Genomic DNA, 14,349 nt, shown 5'->3' on the forward strand with positions numbered 1-14,349 from the left:
GGAAAGACCTTGACCTGAGACCCTGGAGAGAGCGGCTGTCAGGCTGAGCAGACAAGACTGATCTGGGTAGGACCAAAAAGGCACGTTTCAGTAGAAGGTGGTTTTTTGTGTTTGGGGAGGAATTGGCTCAGTGGCAGAGCCTCTGCTTGGCATGCAGAAGGTCCCAGGTTCAATCCCCAGCATCTCCAGGTAAAAGGACCAGGCAGGAGGTGAGACCTGAGACCTGGCTCAGTGGCAGAGCCTCTGCTTGGCATGCAGAAGGTCCCAGGTTCAGTCCCCGGCATCTCCAGTTAAAAGGACCAGGCAGGAGGGGATGGGAAAGACCTTGACCTAAGACCCTGGCTCATTAGCAGAGCCTCTGCTTGGCATGCAGAAGGTCCCAGGTTCAGTCCCCGGCATCTCCAGTTGAAAGGACCAGGCAGGAGGGGATGGGAAAGACCTTGACCTGAGACCCTGGCTCAGTGGCAGAGCCTCTGCTTGGCATGCAGAAGGCCCCAGGTTCAGTCCCCGCATCTCCAGTTAAAAGGACCAGGCAGGAGGGGATGGGAAAGACCTTGACCTAAGACCCTGGCTCATTGGCAGAGCCTCTGCTTGGCATGCAGAAGGTCCCAGGTTCAGTCCCCGGCATCTCCAGTTGAAAGGACCAGGCAGGAGGGGATGGGAAAGACCTTGACCTGAGACCCTGGCTCAGTGGCAGAGCCTCTGCTTGGCATGCAGGTTACATGCATTTCACCTGTGCCATCTCCAACATAAACACAGGTAAAGTTGTTTGAAAAGAGATATCTTTGCTCCATGGAGGCGTGCCACAGAAGACAGGCAGAAGCAGGAAAGACTTAACAGTGCAATTGCTAGGGGTAGGGGCCATGGAGCCCTCCCTTCTCCCACACTTCCCCAATGCAAGAGGTGAAAGTGGCAGGCTTTCTCTACCCCCTCCCGTAGGGTTACACAACCCAAAAGCTTTGATAGGCAAGTCTTGAGAAATCTCCATCTTGGGAAAAGACAGAATGCATAAAGTGATGACTGGCGTGAAATAGTTGCAGAGAGGGTCTTCCTCCACCCGCCGTCCACATGCCGCTCTATGAACACAGCAATGACTAGCACAAACCTGATCAGACAAACTTGTTGGTCTGTACATGGACACCAGTCACAACCAGTGTTCCCTCTAGGCTGAGTCAGCGTGAACTTGCTCACAGATTTTGAGCCTCCAGCTCACACGTTTTTGTCTTAGCTCAGGAAGGATGACCCCAGAGCACACTCATTTATGCAGGAGCTCACAGCTTTAATGCCAGTAGCTCACAAAGTGGAATTTTTGCTCACAGGTCTCTGCAGCTTAAGAGGGAACATTGGTCACCACATGCTAGTGGGGGAACCTGAGCATACTATTACAGAAATGAAAATTTGGAAAACTGTGTACAATTCTGGCCACCGCACCTCCAAAAAGATATTTTAGCACTGGAAAAAGTGCAGATAAGGGCAATTGGAATAATTAAAGGGTTGGAATACTTTCCCTATGAAGAAAGGTTAAAACTCTTGGGGCTCTTTAGCTTGGAGAAACGTCGACTGCGGGTGACATGAGAGAGGTTGACAAGATTATGCATGGGATGGAGAAAGTAGAGGAAGAAGTGCTTTTCTCCCTTTCTCACAATACAAGAACTCATGGGCAGTCGATTAAATTGCTGAGCAGTCGGGTTAGAACGGATAAAAGGAAGTATTTCTTCACCCAAAGGGTGATTAACGTGGAATTCACCGCCACAGGAGGTGGCAGCGGCTACAAGCATAGACAGCTTCAAAAGAGGATTGGATAAGCATATGGATCAGAGGTCCATCAGTGGCTCTTAGCCACAGCGTGATGCTCTGTATTCTTGGGGGGGGGGGCACAGTGGGAGGGCTTCTAGTGTCCTGGCCCCACTGATGGACCTTCTGATGGTACCTGGGGTTTTTTGGACACTGTGTGACATAGAATGTTGGGCTGGAGGGGCCATTGACCTGATCCAGCATAGCTTCTCTTATGTCTGGGGCAGTGATGCCAATGGCCCATCCAGTCCAACACTCTGTGTCACACAGTGGCCAATATATGTGTGTGTGTGTGTGTATATATATATATATATTTACACACATATACATATATACACTGATGGACCTCTTGAAGCTGGCTATGCTTGTAGCCGCTGCCACCTCCTGTGGCAGTGAATTCCACATGTTAATCACCCTTTGGGTGAAGAAGTACTGCCACAGGAGGTGGTGACGGCTACAAGCATAGCCAGCTTCAAGAGGGGGTTAGATAAAAATATGGAGCAGAGGTCCATCAGTGGCTATTAGCCACAGTGTGTGTGTGTGTGTGTGTGTGTGTGTGTGTGTGTATATATATATATATATATATATATATATATATATATATATATATATATATATATCTCGGCTTGGCTTCGCGAACGAAGATTTAAGAAGGGTGCAATAGTCCACGTCTGCTGCAGGCTCGCTGGTGGCTGACAAGACCAATGCGGGACAGGCAGGTCCGGCCACAGTGGCTGCAGGGAAAAGTCTGGTTTAGGATTGGTGCTGTAGCAGTGCGATTCTTCCTCAATCTCCTTTTGTCCTCAAGACCAGCTATGCGTGCGTTCTCAAAGGAAGAGACAGCCTGGTGGATGGTGTGTCTCCATGCTTTGCGATCTGAGGCTAGGTCAGACCACTGGTGATGGTTGATGCGACAGGTGCTAAGGGATTTCTTCAAGGAGTCCTTGTACCTCTTCTTTGGTGCCCCTCTATTTCGATGGCCGGTAGAGAGTTCGCCATACAGGGCAATCTTGGGAAGGCGGTGGTTTCCCATCCTAGAAATATGCCCTGCCCAGCGCAGCTGCGTCTTCAGCAGCAGTGCCTCGATACTGGTAACCTCCGCCTGCTTGAGAACTTCAGTGTTGGTCACAAAGTCACTCCAGTGGATGTTGAGGATGGTGCGAAGGCAGCGCTGATGAAAGCGCTCGAGGAGTCGCAGGTGATGACGGTATAAAACCCATGATTCGGAGCCGTAGATGAGGGTTGTCATCACAACCGCTTTGTAAACATTGATCTTTGTGCCTTTTTTCAGATGCTTGTTGCTCCACACTCTTTTGTGCAGTCGGCCAAATGCACGGTTTGCCTTTGCCAGCCTGTTGTCAATCTCCTTATCGATCTTGGCATCTGAGGAGATGATGCACCCCAGGTAGCTGAACTTTTGGACTGTTTTCAGAACTGATTCACCCACAGTGATGCAGGGAGGGTGATAATCTTCCTGGGGTGCAGGCTGGTGGAGAACTTCTGTCTTCTTCAGACTAACTTCTAGGCCGAATAGCTTGGCAGCCTCTGCAAAGCAGGACATCATATGCTGCAGAGCTGATACCGAGTGGGAGACTCGGTATCAATTTTGGCCACTGTGTGCTACAGAGTGTTGGACTGGACGGGCCATTGGCCTGATCCAACATGGCTTCTCTTATGTTCTTAAGTACTTCCTTTTATCCATTTTAACCTGACTGCTCAGCAATTTCATTGAATGCCCACGAGTTCTTGTATAGTGAGAAAAGGAGAAAAATACTTCTTTCTCTACTTTCTCCATCCCATGCATAATCTTGTAAACCTCTATCATGTCACCCCACAGTCGATGTTTCTCCAAGCTCAAGAGCCCCAAGCGTTTTAACCTTTCTTCATAGGGAAAGTGTTCCAAATCTTTAATCATTCTAGTTGCCCTTTTCTGGACTTTTCCCAATGCTATAATATCCTTTTTGAGGTGCGGTGACCAGAATTGCACACAGTACTCCAAATGAGACCGCACCATCGATTTATACAGGGTAGGGTTGCCAATCCCCAGGTGGGGGCAGGGGATCCCCTGGTTTGGAGGCCCTCCCCCCGCTTCAGGGTCATCAGAAAGCGGGGGAGGGGAGGGAAATGTCTGCTGGGAACTCTGTTATTCCCTATGGAGATTTATTCCCATAGGAAATAATGGATCCACGGGTATCTGGGGCTCTGGGGGGGCTGTTTTTGGGGGTAGAGGCACCAAATTTTCTGTATAGCATCTAGTGCCTCTCCCCAAAATACCCCCCCAAGTTTCAAAAAGATTGGACCGGGGGGTCCAATTTTATGAGCCCCAAAAGAAGGTGCCTCTATCCTTCATTATTTCCTATGGAAGGAAGGCATTGAAAAGGTGTGCCGTCCCTTTAAATGTGATGGCCAGAACTCCCTTTGGAGTTCAATTATGCTTGTCACAGCCTTGATCTTGGCTCCACCCCCAAAGTCCCCAGATATTTCTTGAATTGGACTTGGCAACCCTAATACAGGGGCATTATGATACTGGCTGATTTGTTTTCAATTCCCTTCCTAATAATTCCCAGCATGACGTTGGCCTTTTTTATTGCAAACGCACACTGTCTTGACATTTAGTGCGTATTCTTCACGACCAGATCTCTGGTAGTCTAGCCGATCACCAAGATCTCTCTCTTGGTCATCTCTGCCAGTACTCCGATCAACTTGTATTTGCAGCTGGGATACTTGGCCCCAATGTGCATTACTTTGCACTTGGCCACATTGAACCCTCTCCCTTAAAACACCACAACAGACCCTGGAGAGCCTCAGGAAGGGATCAAAAAAGTCTGGTTCAGTCTAAGGTTCCTTCATTTGTATGGTACAATGGCACCAGGCATATTTTTTTGGTGGAAAAAGCCCTTATTAGGCCACACCCCCTGCTGAACAAAGCCTTGAATACCACACACCCCAACCTCCAAAACAGGGGTGGCCAAACTTGCTTAATGTGAGAGCCACAGGGAATAAATGTCACATGTTTGAGAGCCACAAGACAGGAAGGAAGCAAGCAGGCAAGGCAAATAGACTGAGGGAGGGGAAGAGAGGTGGAAAGAAAGCAACTTTAACTTTAAATGTATTCTCCAAGCCTTGGCTTGGAGGAGTGATTTAAAGAAACAAATGCCTTCTCCAGCCTGGCTGATGGGGCAGTGGGGGCTTCGAGAGCCACACAATATGCATGAAAGAGCCACATGTGGCTCCTGAGCCACAGTTTGGCCACCCCTGCTCCAAAACAAACATTTTCTGGAAAGGAACCAATTTTTGTCATTTACAGAACAGTTGCAATTCCGGGAGATCTCCAGGGCCTACCTAGAGGTTGGCAACCCTGGGAAACCGCAGCTAGATTCCGCAGGGTGAAGCCTGAGACAAGCCAGGGCGCCTCATTGCCTCCTTGGCCCACCCTTTCTCTTTCCACGCACATCGCCCCGCACATGGCGGTCCCCGCACCTTCCACTGGACTCCGGAGCTCTCTCTAGAGAGCATTTCAGCCTACACCTCTTTGACTGACCTCCAACCCGGAAGTCTGAAGGGCGACGGCACTTCCTGTGGGCGAGGATACCTGTGAGCGGAGGGAGAAGGCTGGTCATGTCGCAGGCGCGTCGCTAGACGTCACTTCCGTTTCGGCGCCAGCACCGGAAGCTCCTGTCCGAGGCAGCCGGGAAGATGTCGCCCACCATGGCGACGGAGACAGCGGACTCCGGCTCAGCGGCCGAGCTGCTCTTGCAGCGGCTGGATCTGGCGGGAGCCTCGGCCGAAGCGGGCCTGTGCAGCCTGGAGGCGGCCGCGGCGCTGGGCCTGGACCACCAAGTGCTGGTCGGGGCGGTGAAGAGCCTGCAGGCGCTGGGGGAGGTGAGCACGGGCCACGCCCCCTGGGCGGGGTCACGCCTAGTCCGCGTCCCGGATTGGCTGGCTCGGCTGGATTGATCGCTCGCTCAGCCAACGGGGCGGCGGGCAGTAGCCTTAGCCGCTTTGGGATCCCGCTTGGGGCGGAGCACGTGATGCTCTTTTCTGCCCGGACGACAACCCTGCGAGGGAGGCCAGGCTGAAGGATGGGCCCGAGGGTGCTCAGAGAACTTGGGGAGGGGGTTCTACTGGGTCTGCCTGCCTTTAGCCCAGCTCTGACTGCTTGACCGCTTGCAGCTCCTCTGACTTTCCACAGTTGTGAAGGTCTCTCTTAACATTCATCTGTTTTGACATGCTTATTGCTTCCTTGGGCTTAAAGGTGCAACTTGACTCCTGTTTTGTTCTGCTACTTCAGACCAACACGGCTGCCCGCTTGGCTCTATCTTCTTTGCTGTTCCCTCTTAATGAAATTCAAAGAACTGTTGACTCTGTACTCTTAACTTGCTATTCATGTTTTGTCTCCACATAGGGTTGCCAAGTCCAATTCAAGAAATATCTGGGGACTTTGGGGGTGGAGCCAGGAGACATTGGGGTGGAGCCAGGAGCAAGGCTGTGACAAACATCACTGAACTCCAAAGGGAGTTCTGGGCAGCAGATTTAAAAGGGACTGCATACCTTTTAAATGCCTTCCTTCCTTTGCAATGACCTTCTTTTGGGGTCATAGAATTGGACCCCCCCCCCCGGTCCAGTTGTTTTGACACTTGGAGGGTATTTTGGGGAGAGGCACTGGATGCTATGCTGCAAATATGGTGCCTCTATCTCAAAAAAACAGGCCCCCAAAGCCTCAGATACCTGTCGATCAGTTCTCCATTATACCCTATGGGAATCCGTCTCCATAGGGAATAATGGAGTGTCCAGCAGACATTTCCCTCCCCGTCCCCGCTTTCTGATGACCCTGAAGCGGGGGGGGCCTCCAATCGGAGGATCCCCTGACCCCACTTGGGAATTGGCAGCCCACTTATCTTAAAACAGGGGTGGCCAAATTCACTTAATGTAAGAGCTGGACATAATAAGTGTCAAGTATTTGAGAGACACATGACATGAACGTCGAGGGAAGGAAAATAGGTGAGAGGAGAAAGGGAGAAGTGAAAAAAGCAACTTTAAAAGCATTCTTCAAGCTGCTGGCTGGCTTGGCTTGGAGAAGTGATTTAAAGAGAGAAATGCCCTCTCCGAGCCAGCCAATTGGTCCAGCAGGGGCTTCAAGAGCCACACAATACGTGCAAAAGAGCTACGTGTGGCTCCGAGCCACAGTTTGGCCACGCCGTCTTACACATCATCATGTTACATGCTGATTTGCTGTTCAGCCTGGGTCTTAACGCTTGAATGATTTTCTTCATTTGCGTGGATCTGAAGAAGTGTGCGTGCACACGAAAGATCATACCTTGAATAAAACTTTGTTGATCTTAAAGGTGCCCCACTGGACTCTTCTCTTCTGAACCCTGTCTCGGTGCTCTGTGTGTGGGGCCAGAGAGCATTGGCAGGCAGGGCACCTTGTGTACGAGAGTGCCGCGTAAAGACAATGGAAGGGAGATTCTTGGTATGTGGCTGCATTCAAAGGATCCTTATGTACCCATGTACAGTTCTGTTTTTCAGGAAAGAACCAAACCTGTGTCCAGTGCTCCTGTGAGCCAAAATTCTACTTTGTGAGCTACTGGCATTCAAGTTGTGAGCAAGCAGTTTGGCTGCTGCATAGATTAGTTTGTTCTGGGGCTACCCCTCTTGAGCTAAGACAAAAATGTGGGAGCCGGAGGCTAAAAAACGGTGAGGTAGCTCACACTGACTCAGCTTAGAGGGAACGCTGCCTGTGTCTGAAATCGACGATTTCCAACTGCAGGTGAGAATACACGGGAGGGGCTGCAGTTCATCGGAGGTGCAACTGTTTGGCATTTCGGGGGGTCTAATCCTCGCATTTCCAGTTAAAAGAATCAGGTAGTAAGTGATGGGAAACACCTCAGACTCTGAGACCCCGGAGGCCCACTTCCAATCAAAGTAGCCAGCACTGATCTTGATAGATGAGTGGGCTGACTTTAGGGGGAAGTGTTTGTGAGTTTCCTGCATTGTGCAGGGGGTTGGACTAGATGACCCTGGAGGTCCCTTCCAACTCTATGATTCTGTGACTCAGTATAAGGTAGCTTGTTTAAGGGTTTAGGATAGAGCAGGGGTGGCCAACGGTTGCTCTCCAGATGTTTTTTTGCCTACAACTCCTATCAGCTCCAGCCAGCATGGCCAATGGGTGGGGCTAATGGGAGTTGTAGGCAAAAACATCTGGAGAGCTACCATTAGCCACCCCTGGGTTAGAGCACAATTCTTGGATTTAATTCTTCGTATCACCGGCTTAAAAGATCAGGTAGTTGGTGATGCCAAATGCCTCCATCCGGAACAGTGGAGTCTGCCGGTTTGAGCAGACATTATTGGCCTTGGTAGACCAAAGGTCTGAGCACTTTGTAGATTTTTTTGCATGTGTAGTGTATTTAAATGTTACAATGTGTGTGTGGGGGGGGGCGTTCTAAACACAGAAAGTTGGAATATTCTTGTTGACTGCACACAAAGAATGTTTTGAGTGAACCAATCGGGGATGTGAGTTCCTGCCTGAAGTGGGCCAGTCTGGGCATAAATATAACATGGCAGTGAGCACTGGCCCAGGAGGTAAATGGGATAGGGAGGGATGGTGCAGGAGCCTCTTGTCTACACCATAGAATCATAGAGTTGGAAGGGACATTTAGGGTCATCTAGTCCACCCCCCTGCACAATGCAGAAAACTCACAACCACTTCCCCCTAAATTCACAGGATCTTCATCGCTGTCAGATGGCCATATAGCCTCTGTTTAAAACCTCCAAGGAAGGAGAGCCCACCACCTCCTGAGAAAGCCTGTTCCACTGAGGAACCACTCTAAACTCACAAACACCTCCCCCTAAATTCACAGGATCTTCAGCGCTGTCAGATGGCCATATAGCCTCTGTTTAAAAACCTCCAAGGAAGGAGAGCCCACCACCTCCTGAGAAAGCCTGTTCCACTGAGGAACCACTCTAAACTCACAAACACCTCCCCCTAAATTCACAGGATCTTCAGCGCTGTCAGAGGGCCATCTAGCCTCTGTTTAAAAACCTCCAAGGAAGGAGAGCCCACCACCTCCAGAGGAGGAAGCCTATTCCACTGAGGAGCCGCTCGAAACTCATGAACCCCTCCCCCTAAGTTCACAGGATCCTCATTGCTGTCAGATGGCCATCTAGCCTCTGTTGAAAAACCTCCAAGGAAGGAGAGCCCACCACCTCCAGAGGAGGAAGCCTATTCCACTGAGGAGCTGCTCGAAACTCATGAACCCCTCCCCCTAAGTTCACAGGATCCTCATTGCTGTCAGATGGCCATCTAGCCTCTGTTGAAAAACCTCCAAGGAAGGAGAGTCCACCACCTCCCGAGGAGGAAGCCTGTTCCACTGAGGAACCACTCTAAACTCACAAACACCTCCCTGTAAATTCACAGGATCCTCATTGCTGTCAGATGGCCATCTAGCCGCTGTTTAGAAACCTCCAAGGAAGAAGAGCCCACCACCTCCCAAGGAGGAAGCCTGTTCCACTGAGGAACCGCTCTAACAGCCAGGCAGTTCTTCCTAATGCTGAGCCGGAAACTCTTTTGATTGAATTTCAACCCATTGGTTCTGAAATTAAATCAGTAGCGGATGGGTGTGTCAGGTGAACAGTAAAAATAGATGCACTTCTAAGTTACTTGGGTTCTTGTGAATGGGACTGCTGGTTATCCAATTCTCTTTGAGATGTTCTCTCTGCCAAGTGACCTCCCTCCCATCCTCTCCTTAAAGCATTTTCTGTTCTCGTAAATATTCTCTCATTAGGTGATCGAGGCTGAACAGCGGACATCCAAGAGGTGGGAACTGACGCCTGAAGGCGAGGAAGTTGTCCGAGAAGGGAGCCATGAAGTCCGTGTCTTCAACAGCATCCCCCTTGAGGGTTTGGTCCAGAGCGAGCTGATGGTAAAACATATTCTCCCCTCTCACTGACCTGAAGCACTGCGCTTCTGCTCCTGGAATGCGGAGGGGCTGTGGCTTAGTGGCAGAGCCCCTGCTTGGCATGCAGAAAGTCCCAGGTTCAATCTCCGGCATCTCCAGTTCAAAGGACCAGGCAAGAGGAAATGGGAAGGACCTTGACCTGAGACCCTGGCTCAGTGGCAGAGCCTCTGCTTGGCATGCAGAAGCACCCAGGTTCAATCCCAGCATCTCCAGTTCAAAGGACCAGGCAGGAGGGGATGGGAAAGACCTTGACCTGAGACCCTGGCTCAGTGGCAGAGCCTCTGCTTGGCATGCAGAAGGTCCCAGGTTCAATCCCCGGCATCTCCAGTTCAAAGGACCAGGCAGGAGGGGATGGGAAAGACCTTGACCTGAGACCCTGGCTCAGTGGCAGAGCCCCTGCTTGGCATGCAGAAGGTCCCAGGTTCAATCCCCGGCATCTCCAGTTCAAAGGACCAGGCAAGAGGTGATGGGAAAGACCTTGACCTGAGACCCTGGCTCAGTGGCAGAGCCTCTGCTTGGCATGCAGAAGATCCCAGTGTCAATCCCTAGCATCTCCAGTTCAAAGGACCAGGCAGGAGGTGATGGGAAAGACCTTGACCTGAGACCCTGGCTCAGTGGCAGAGCCTCTGTTTGGCATGCAGAAGGTCCCAGGCTCAATCCCTGGCATCTCCAGTTAAAAGGACCAGGCAGGAGGGGATGGGAAAGACCTTGACCTGAGACCCTAGCTCAGTGGCAGAGCCTCTGCTTGGCATGCAGAAGGTCCCAGGTTCAGTCCCTGGCATCTCCAGTTAGAAAGGACCAGGCAGGAGGTGATGGGAAAGACCTTGACCTGAGACCCTGGCTCAGTGGCAGAGCCCCTGCTTGGCATGCAGAAGGTCCCAGGTTCAGTCCCCGGCATCTCCAGTTCAAAGGACCAGGCAGGAGGCGATGGGAAAGACCTTGGCCTGAGACCCTGGCTCAGTGGCAGAGCCTCTGCTTGGCATGCAGAAGGTCCCAGGTTCAATCCTCAGCATCTCCAGTTAAAAGGACCAGGCAGGAGGGGATGGGAAAGACCTTGACCTGAGACCCTGGCTCATTGGCAGAGCCTCTGCTTGGCATGCAGAAGGTCCACAGTTCAATCTCCGGCATTTCCAGTTCAAAGCACATGACAGTAGAGGACAAATTATAATAATTATCCTTGAGTTAAGATAGTGGTAATTTTTAGTGCAGATTCTATAATTGTAAATTTTACCTTTAGATTGTTTCTTATATATTTTAAATACCAGTGGAGGTCATGAATTAGGAGTGAGGGGGGGGGGCGGGAATTTTGTAATTTATTGGCTGACTATTTTCGGTGTTTGATAGAGGTATATTTTTCAATATATTGCAAAAATAATAAAAATGATTTACACAAAAAAGAAAGCACATGACAGTCGGTGACATGAAAGACTTCTGCCTGAGACCTTGGGGAGCTGCTGCCAGCCTGAGGAGATAATAATGACCTCAGTGGACCGATGATTTAGTAGAAGGCAGCTTTATGTGTTATCCAGTTTGGTCCAGTAGTGAAGTGTGCGGACGCTTATCCAGGAGAACCGGGTTTGATTCCCCACTCCTCCACTTGCACCTGCTGGAATCACCTTGAGCCAGCCATAGCTGTCCTTGAAAGGGCAGCTTCTGTCAGAGCTGTCTCAGCCCTGCCCACCTCACAGGATGTCTGTTGCAAGGAAGGAAGGCAAGAGAGATTGTAAGCTGCTCTGAGACTGACCCAGAGAGAAGGATGGGGTATAAATCTACGGTCATCTGAATCCTTGATTCCAGCTTTTGCATTTGCTGTCAAGCTTGGTTGAAGTTCCTCCCTTTTTCCTTCTCGGACTGTTACTCCTGTAGAGTGGTGTTTGATAGCATACCTTGCGGTGGTTTCTTTGCAGAACCTGCCATGCGGAAAGGTTGGGTTCAGCAAAGCAATGTCCAACAAGTGGATCCAGCTTGACAAGAGTGCCGAGGAAGGACCTCGCGTCTTACGAGCGGTGAGTGCCTTTTCTGTCTTGGGTTCTCTGCTTTCACTCTTATCCCCAAGGGCTGCTGCGTTCTAAAGCCGGTAAAATGCGTAGGGAAAGGCACTGTGAGAGCATCTGGGTGGTGGTTCCCATGTGGCGTCTTGTCCTGTTGGCTTGGGATGAGAGCGTCCAGATGCTGTCCTGAAAGATCTTCGCTTTTCCTTCTCTAGGTGGAGAGCGTGCAGGACGTGGTGAGGGAAAAACTTGTTCGGGTGCAGAAGGGGGAGGCCGACAGTCTGGAGGAGAAAGACAAGAGTGAACTGAAAAAGCGGAAGCTCCTGGCTGAAGTGTAAGTTCAGCTGAGTCCAGCAGCCCCATCCTGTGTTTCTGGGACTAGAATCCGCCAAGAAGGGCAAAATCGCTTGCTCCTGTCACTACAAGAACTCAGGGGCACTTCCTGAAATTCCTGAGCAATTGGGTTAGAATAGATAAAAGAAAGTACTCTAGGTGAGGTGTAACAAATACAAATCATAGAATCATAGAGTTGGAAGGGATCTCTAGGGTCATCTAGTCCAACCCCCTGCACAACGCAGGAAACTCACAAACACCTACCCCTAAATTCACAGAATCTTCATTGCTGTCAGATGACCATGTGGCCTCTGTTGAAAAACCTCCAAGGAAGGAGAGCCCAGCACCTCCCCAGGAGGAAGCCTGTTCCACTGAGGAACCACTCTAAACTCACAAATACCTCCCCCTAAATTCACAGGACCCTCATTGCTGTCAGGTGGCCATCTAGCCTCTGTTTAAAAACCTCCAAGGAAGGAGAGCCCACCACGTCCCGAGGAGGAAGCCTGTTCCACTGAGGAACCGCTCCAAACTCACAAATATCTCCCCCTAAATTCACAGGATCCTCATTGCTGTCAGATGGCCATGTGGCCTCTGTTTAAAAACCTCCAAGGAAGGAGACCCCACCACCTCCCAAGGAGGAAGCCTGTTCCACTGAGGAATCGCTCTAACGGTCAGGAAGTTCTTCCTAATGTTGAACTGGAACTCTTTTGATTTAATTTCAACCCATTAGTTCTGGTCCTGCCTTCCAGGGCCACAGAAAACAATTCCACCCCATCCTCTATAGAACAGCCCTTCAAGTACTTGAAGATGGTGATCCTATCACCTCTCAGCCGCCTCCTCTCCAGGCTAAACATGCCCAGCTCCTTCAACCTTCCCTCATAGGACTCCAGACCCCTCACCATCTTCGTCGCCCTCCTCTGGACCCGTTCCAGCTTGTCTAGATCTTTCTTGTTCCTTACATATCACATAAATAGTAGAAGAATATCACAGCTAATAACGTGGACTTGTATCACAAGAAGTAGAAAAGTCCCATCCTTGTGGTATTGCGGAACAGCTTCTGTAATCAGTTGAGAGCATTGCAGCAAAACGGCTTTGTGCAGGGCTTTTTTTCTGCAAAAAGAGGTGGCAGAACTCTCAAGAGGGGAATGAAGGAGAATCACGCAGGATTCTTTGAAACAAGATTATTTTCATGTGCTGCAGACTTCTACCTTAAAGCAGTTTCCAATCTTTAGACATATCATCAACTTCTTCCGTTCTTTTTCAGGTCTTGCTCTTGGGGCCTGACGCTGAAGGATGACCTTGAAATAAGAGGTCACCTATACTTTGGTGGAGTAGAGACTGTTCAGGGAGGCCCAAACCATTTTTAGAAACAATAAAGATGTTATAGTTTTGACTGACAAGGAGGACCTTTCTAGGGTGACAATTAGGCTCATCTGGGAAAATCACTTTTCACGCTCCCTGGAGGAAATAGCTATTGTATTGAGAAAGCACCAAATCTGAGACAGTTTCTTGGCAATCTCTTCTCCAAGAGCCAGCACGTGGAGTGGCAGCCAGGGCATGCTGCTCCTGGGGGAGAGAAGCATCCGGTTTTCTGTGGCCCCAGAAGGTAGCACCAGAACCAGTGGGTTGAAATTAAATCGAAAGAGATTCCGGCTCAACATTAGGAAGAACCCGACAGAGCAGTTCCTCAGTGGAACAGGCTTCCTCCTTCGGAGGTGGTGGGCTCTCCTTCCTTGGAGGTTTTTAAACAGAGGCTAGATGGCCATGTGACAGCAATGAAGATCCTGTGAATTTAGGGGGAGGTATTTGTGAGTTTCCTGCATTGCGCAGGGGGTTGGGCTAGATGACCCTGGAGGTCCCTTCCAACTCTAGGATTCTATGATTCTAACTTCCTGACCGTGAGAGCGGTTCCTCAGTGGAACAAGCTTCCTCCTTAGGTGGTGGTGGGCTTTCCTTCCTTGGAGGTTTTTCAACAGAGGCTGGATGGCCATCTGACAGCAATGAGGAGCCTGTGAATTTAGTGGGAGGGATTTGTGAGTTTCCTGCATTGTGCAGGGGGTTGGACTAGATGGCCCTGGAGGTCCCTTCCAACTCTAGGATTCTATGATTCTATTAGGAAGAACTTCCTGAAAGTTAGAGCAGTTCCTCAGTGGAACAAGCTTCCTCCTTAGGAGGTGGTGGGCTTTCCTTTTTTGGAGGTTTTTCAACAGAGGCTGGATGGCCATCTGACAGCAATGAGGAGCCTGTGAATTTAGGGGGAGTTACTTATGTGT

At 50.2% G+C, this 14,349-nt stretch overlaps 1 protein-coding gene across 1 annotated transcript in view; it reads left to right on the plus strand.

Moving 5' to 3' along the window:
• The first annotated feature begins 5,399 nt into the window (after positions 1-5,399).
• The window catches only part of FARSA (phenylalanyl-tRNA synthetase subunit alpha), a 29,772-nt gene continuing 20,822 nt past the window's right edge, over positions 5,400-14,349 (plus strand). Inside the window, exons 1-4 of the mRNA XM_060252677.1 lie at positions 5,400-5,676; positions 9,579-9,716; positions 11,660-11,758; positions 11,959-12,077. Coding sequence (XP_060108660.1) covers positions 5,491-5,676; positions 9,579-9,716; positions 11,660-11,758; positions 11,959-12,077 — 542 coding nt within the window. The 5' untranslated portion in view covers positions 5,400-5,490. The remainder of the gene's footprint in view (positions 5,677-9,578; positions 9,717-11,659; positions 11,759-11,958; positions 12,078-14,349) is intronic.

The sequence above is a fragment of the Heteronotia binoei genome, chromosome 13, assembly GCF_032191835.1.
Source record: "Heteronotia binoei isolate CCM8104 ecotype False Entrance Well chromosome 13, APGP_CSIRO_Hbin_v1, whole genome shotgun sequence".
Taxonomy (NCBI): domain Eukaryota; kingdom Metazoa; phylum Chordata; class Lepidosauria; order Squamata; family Gekkonidae; genus Heteronotia; species Heteronotia binoei.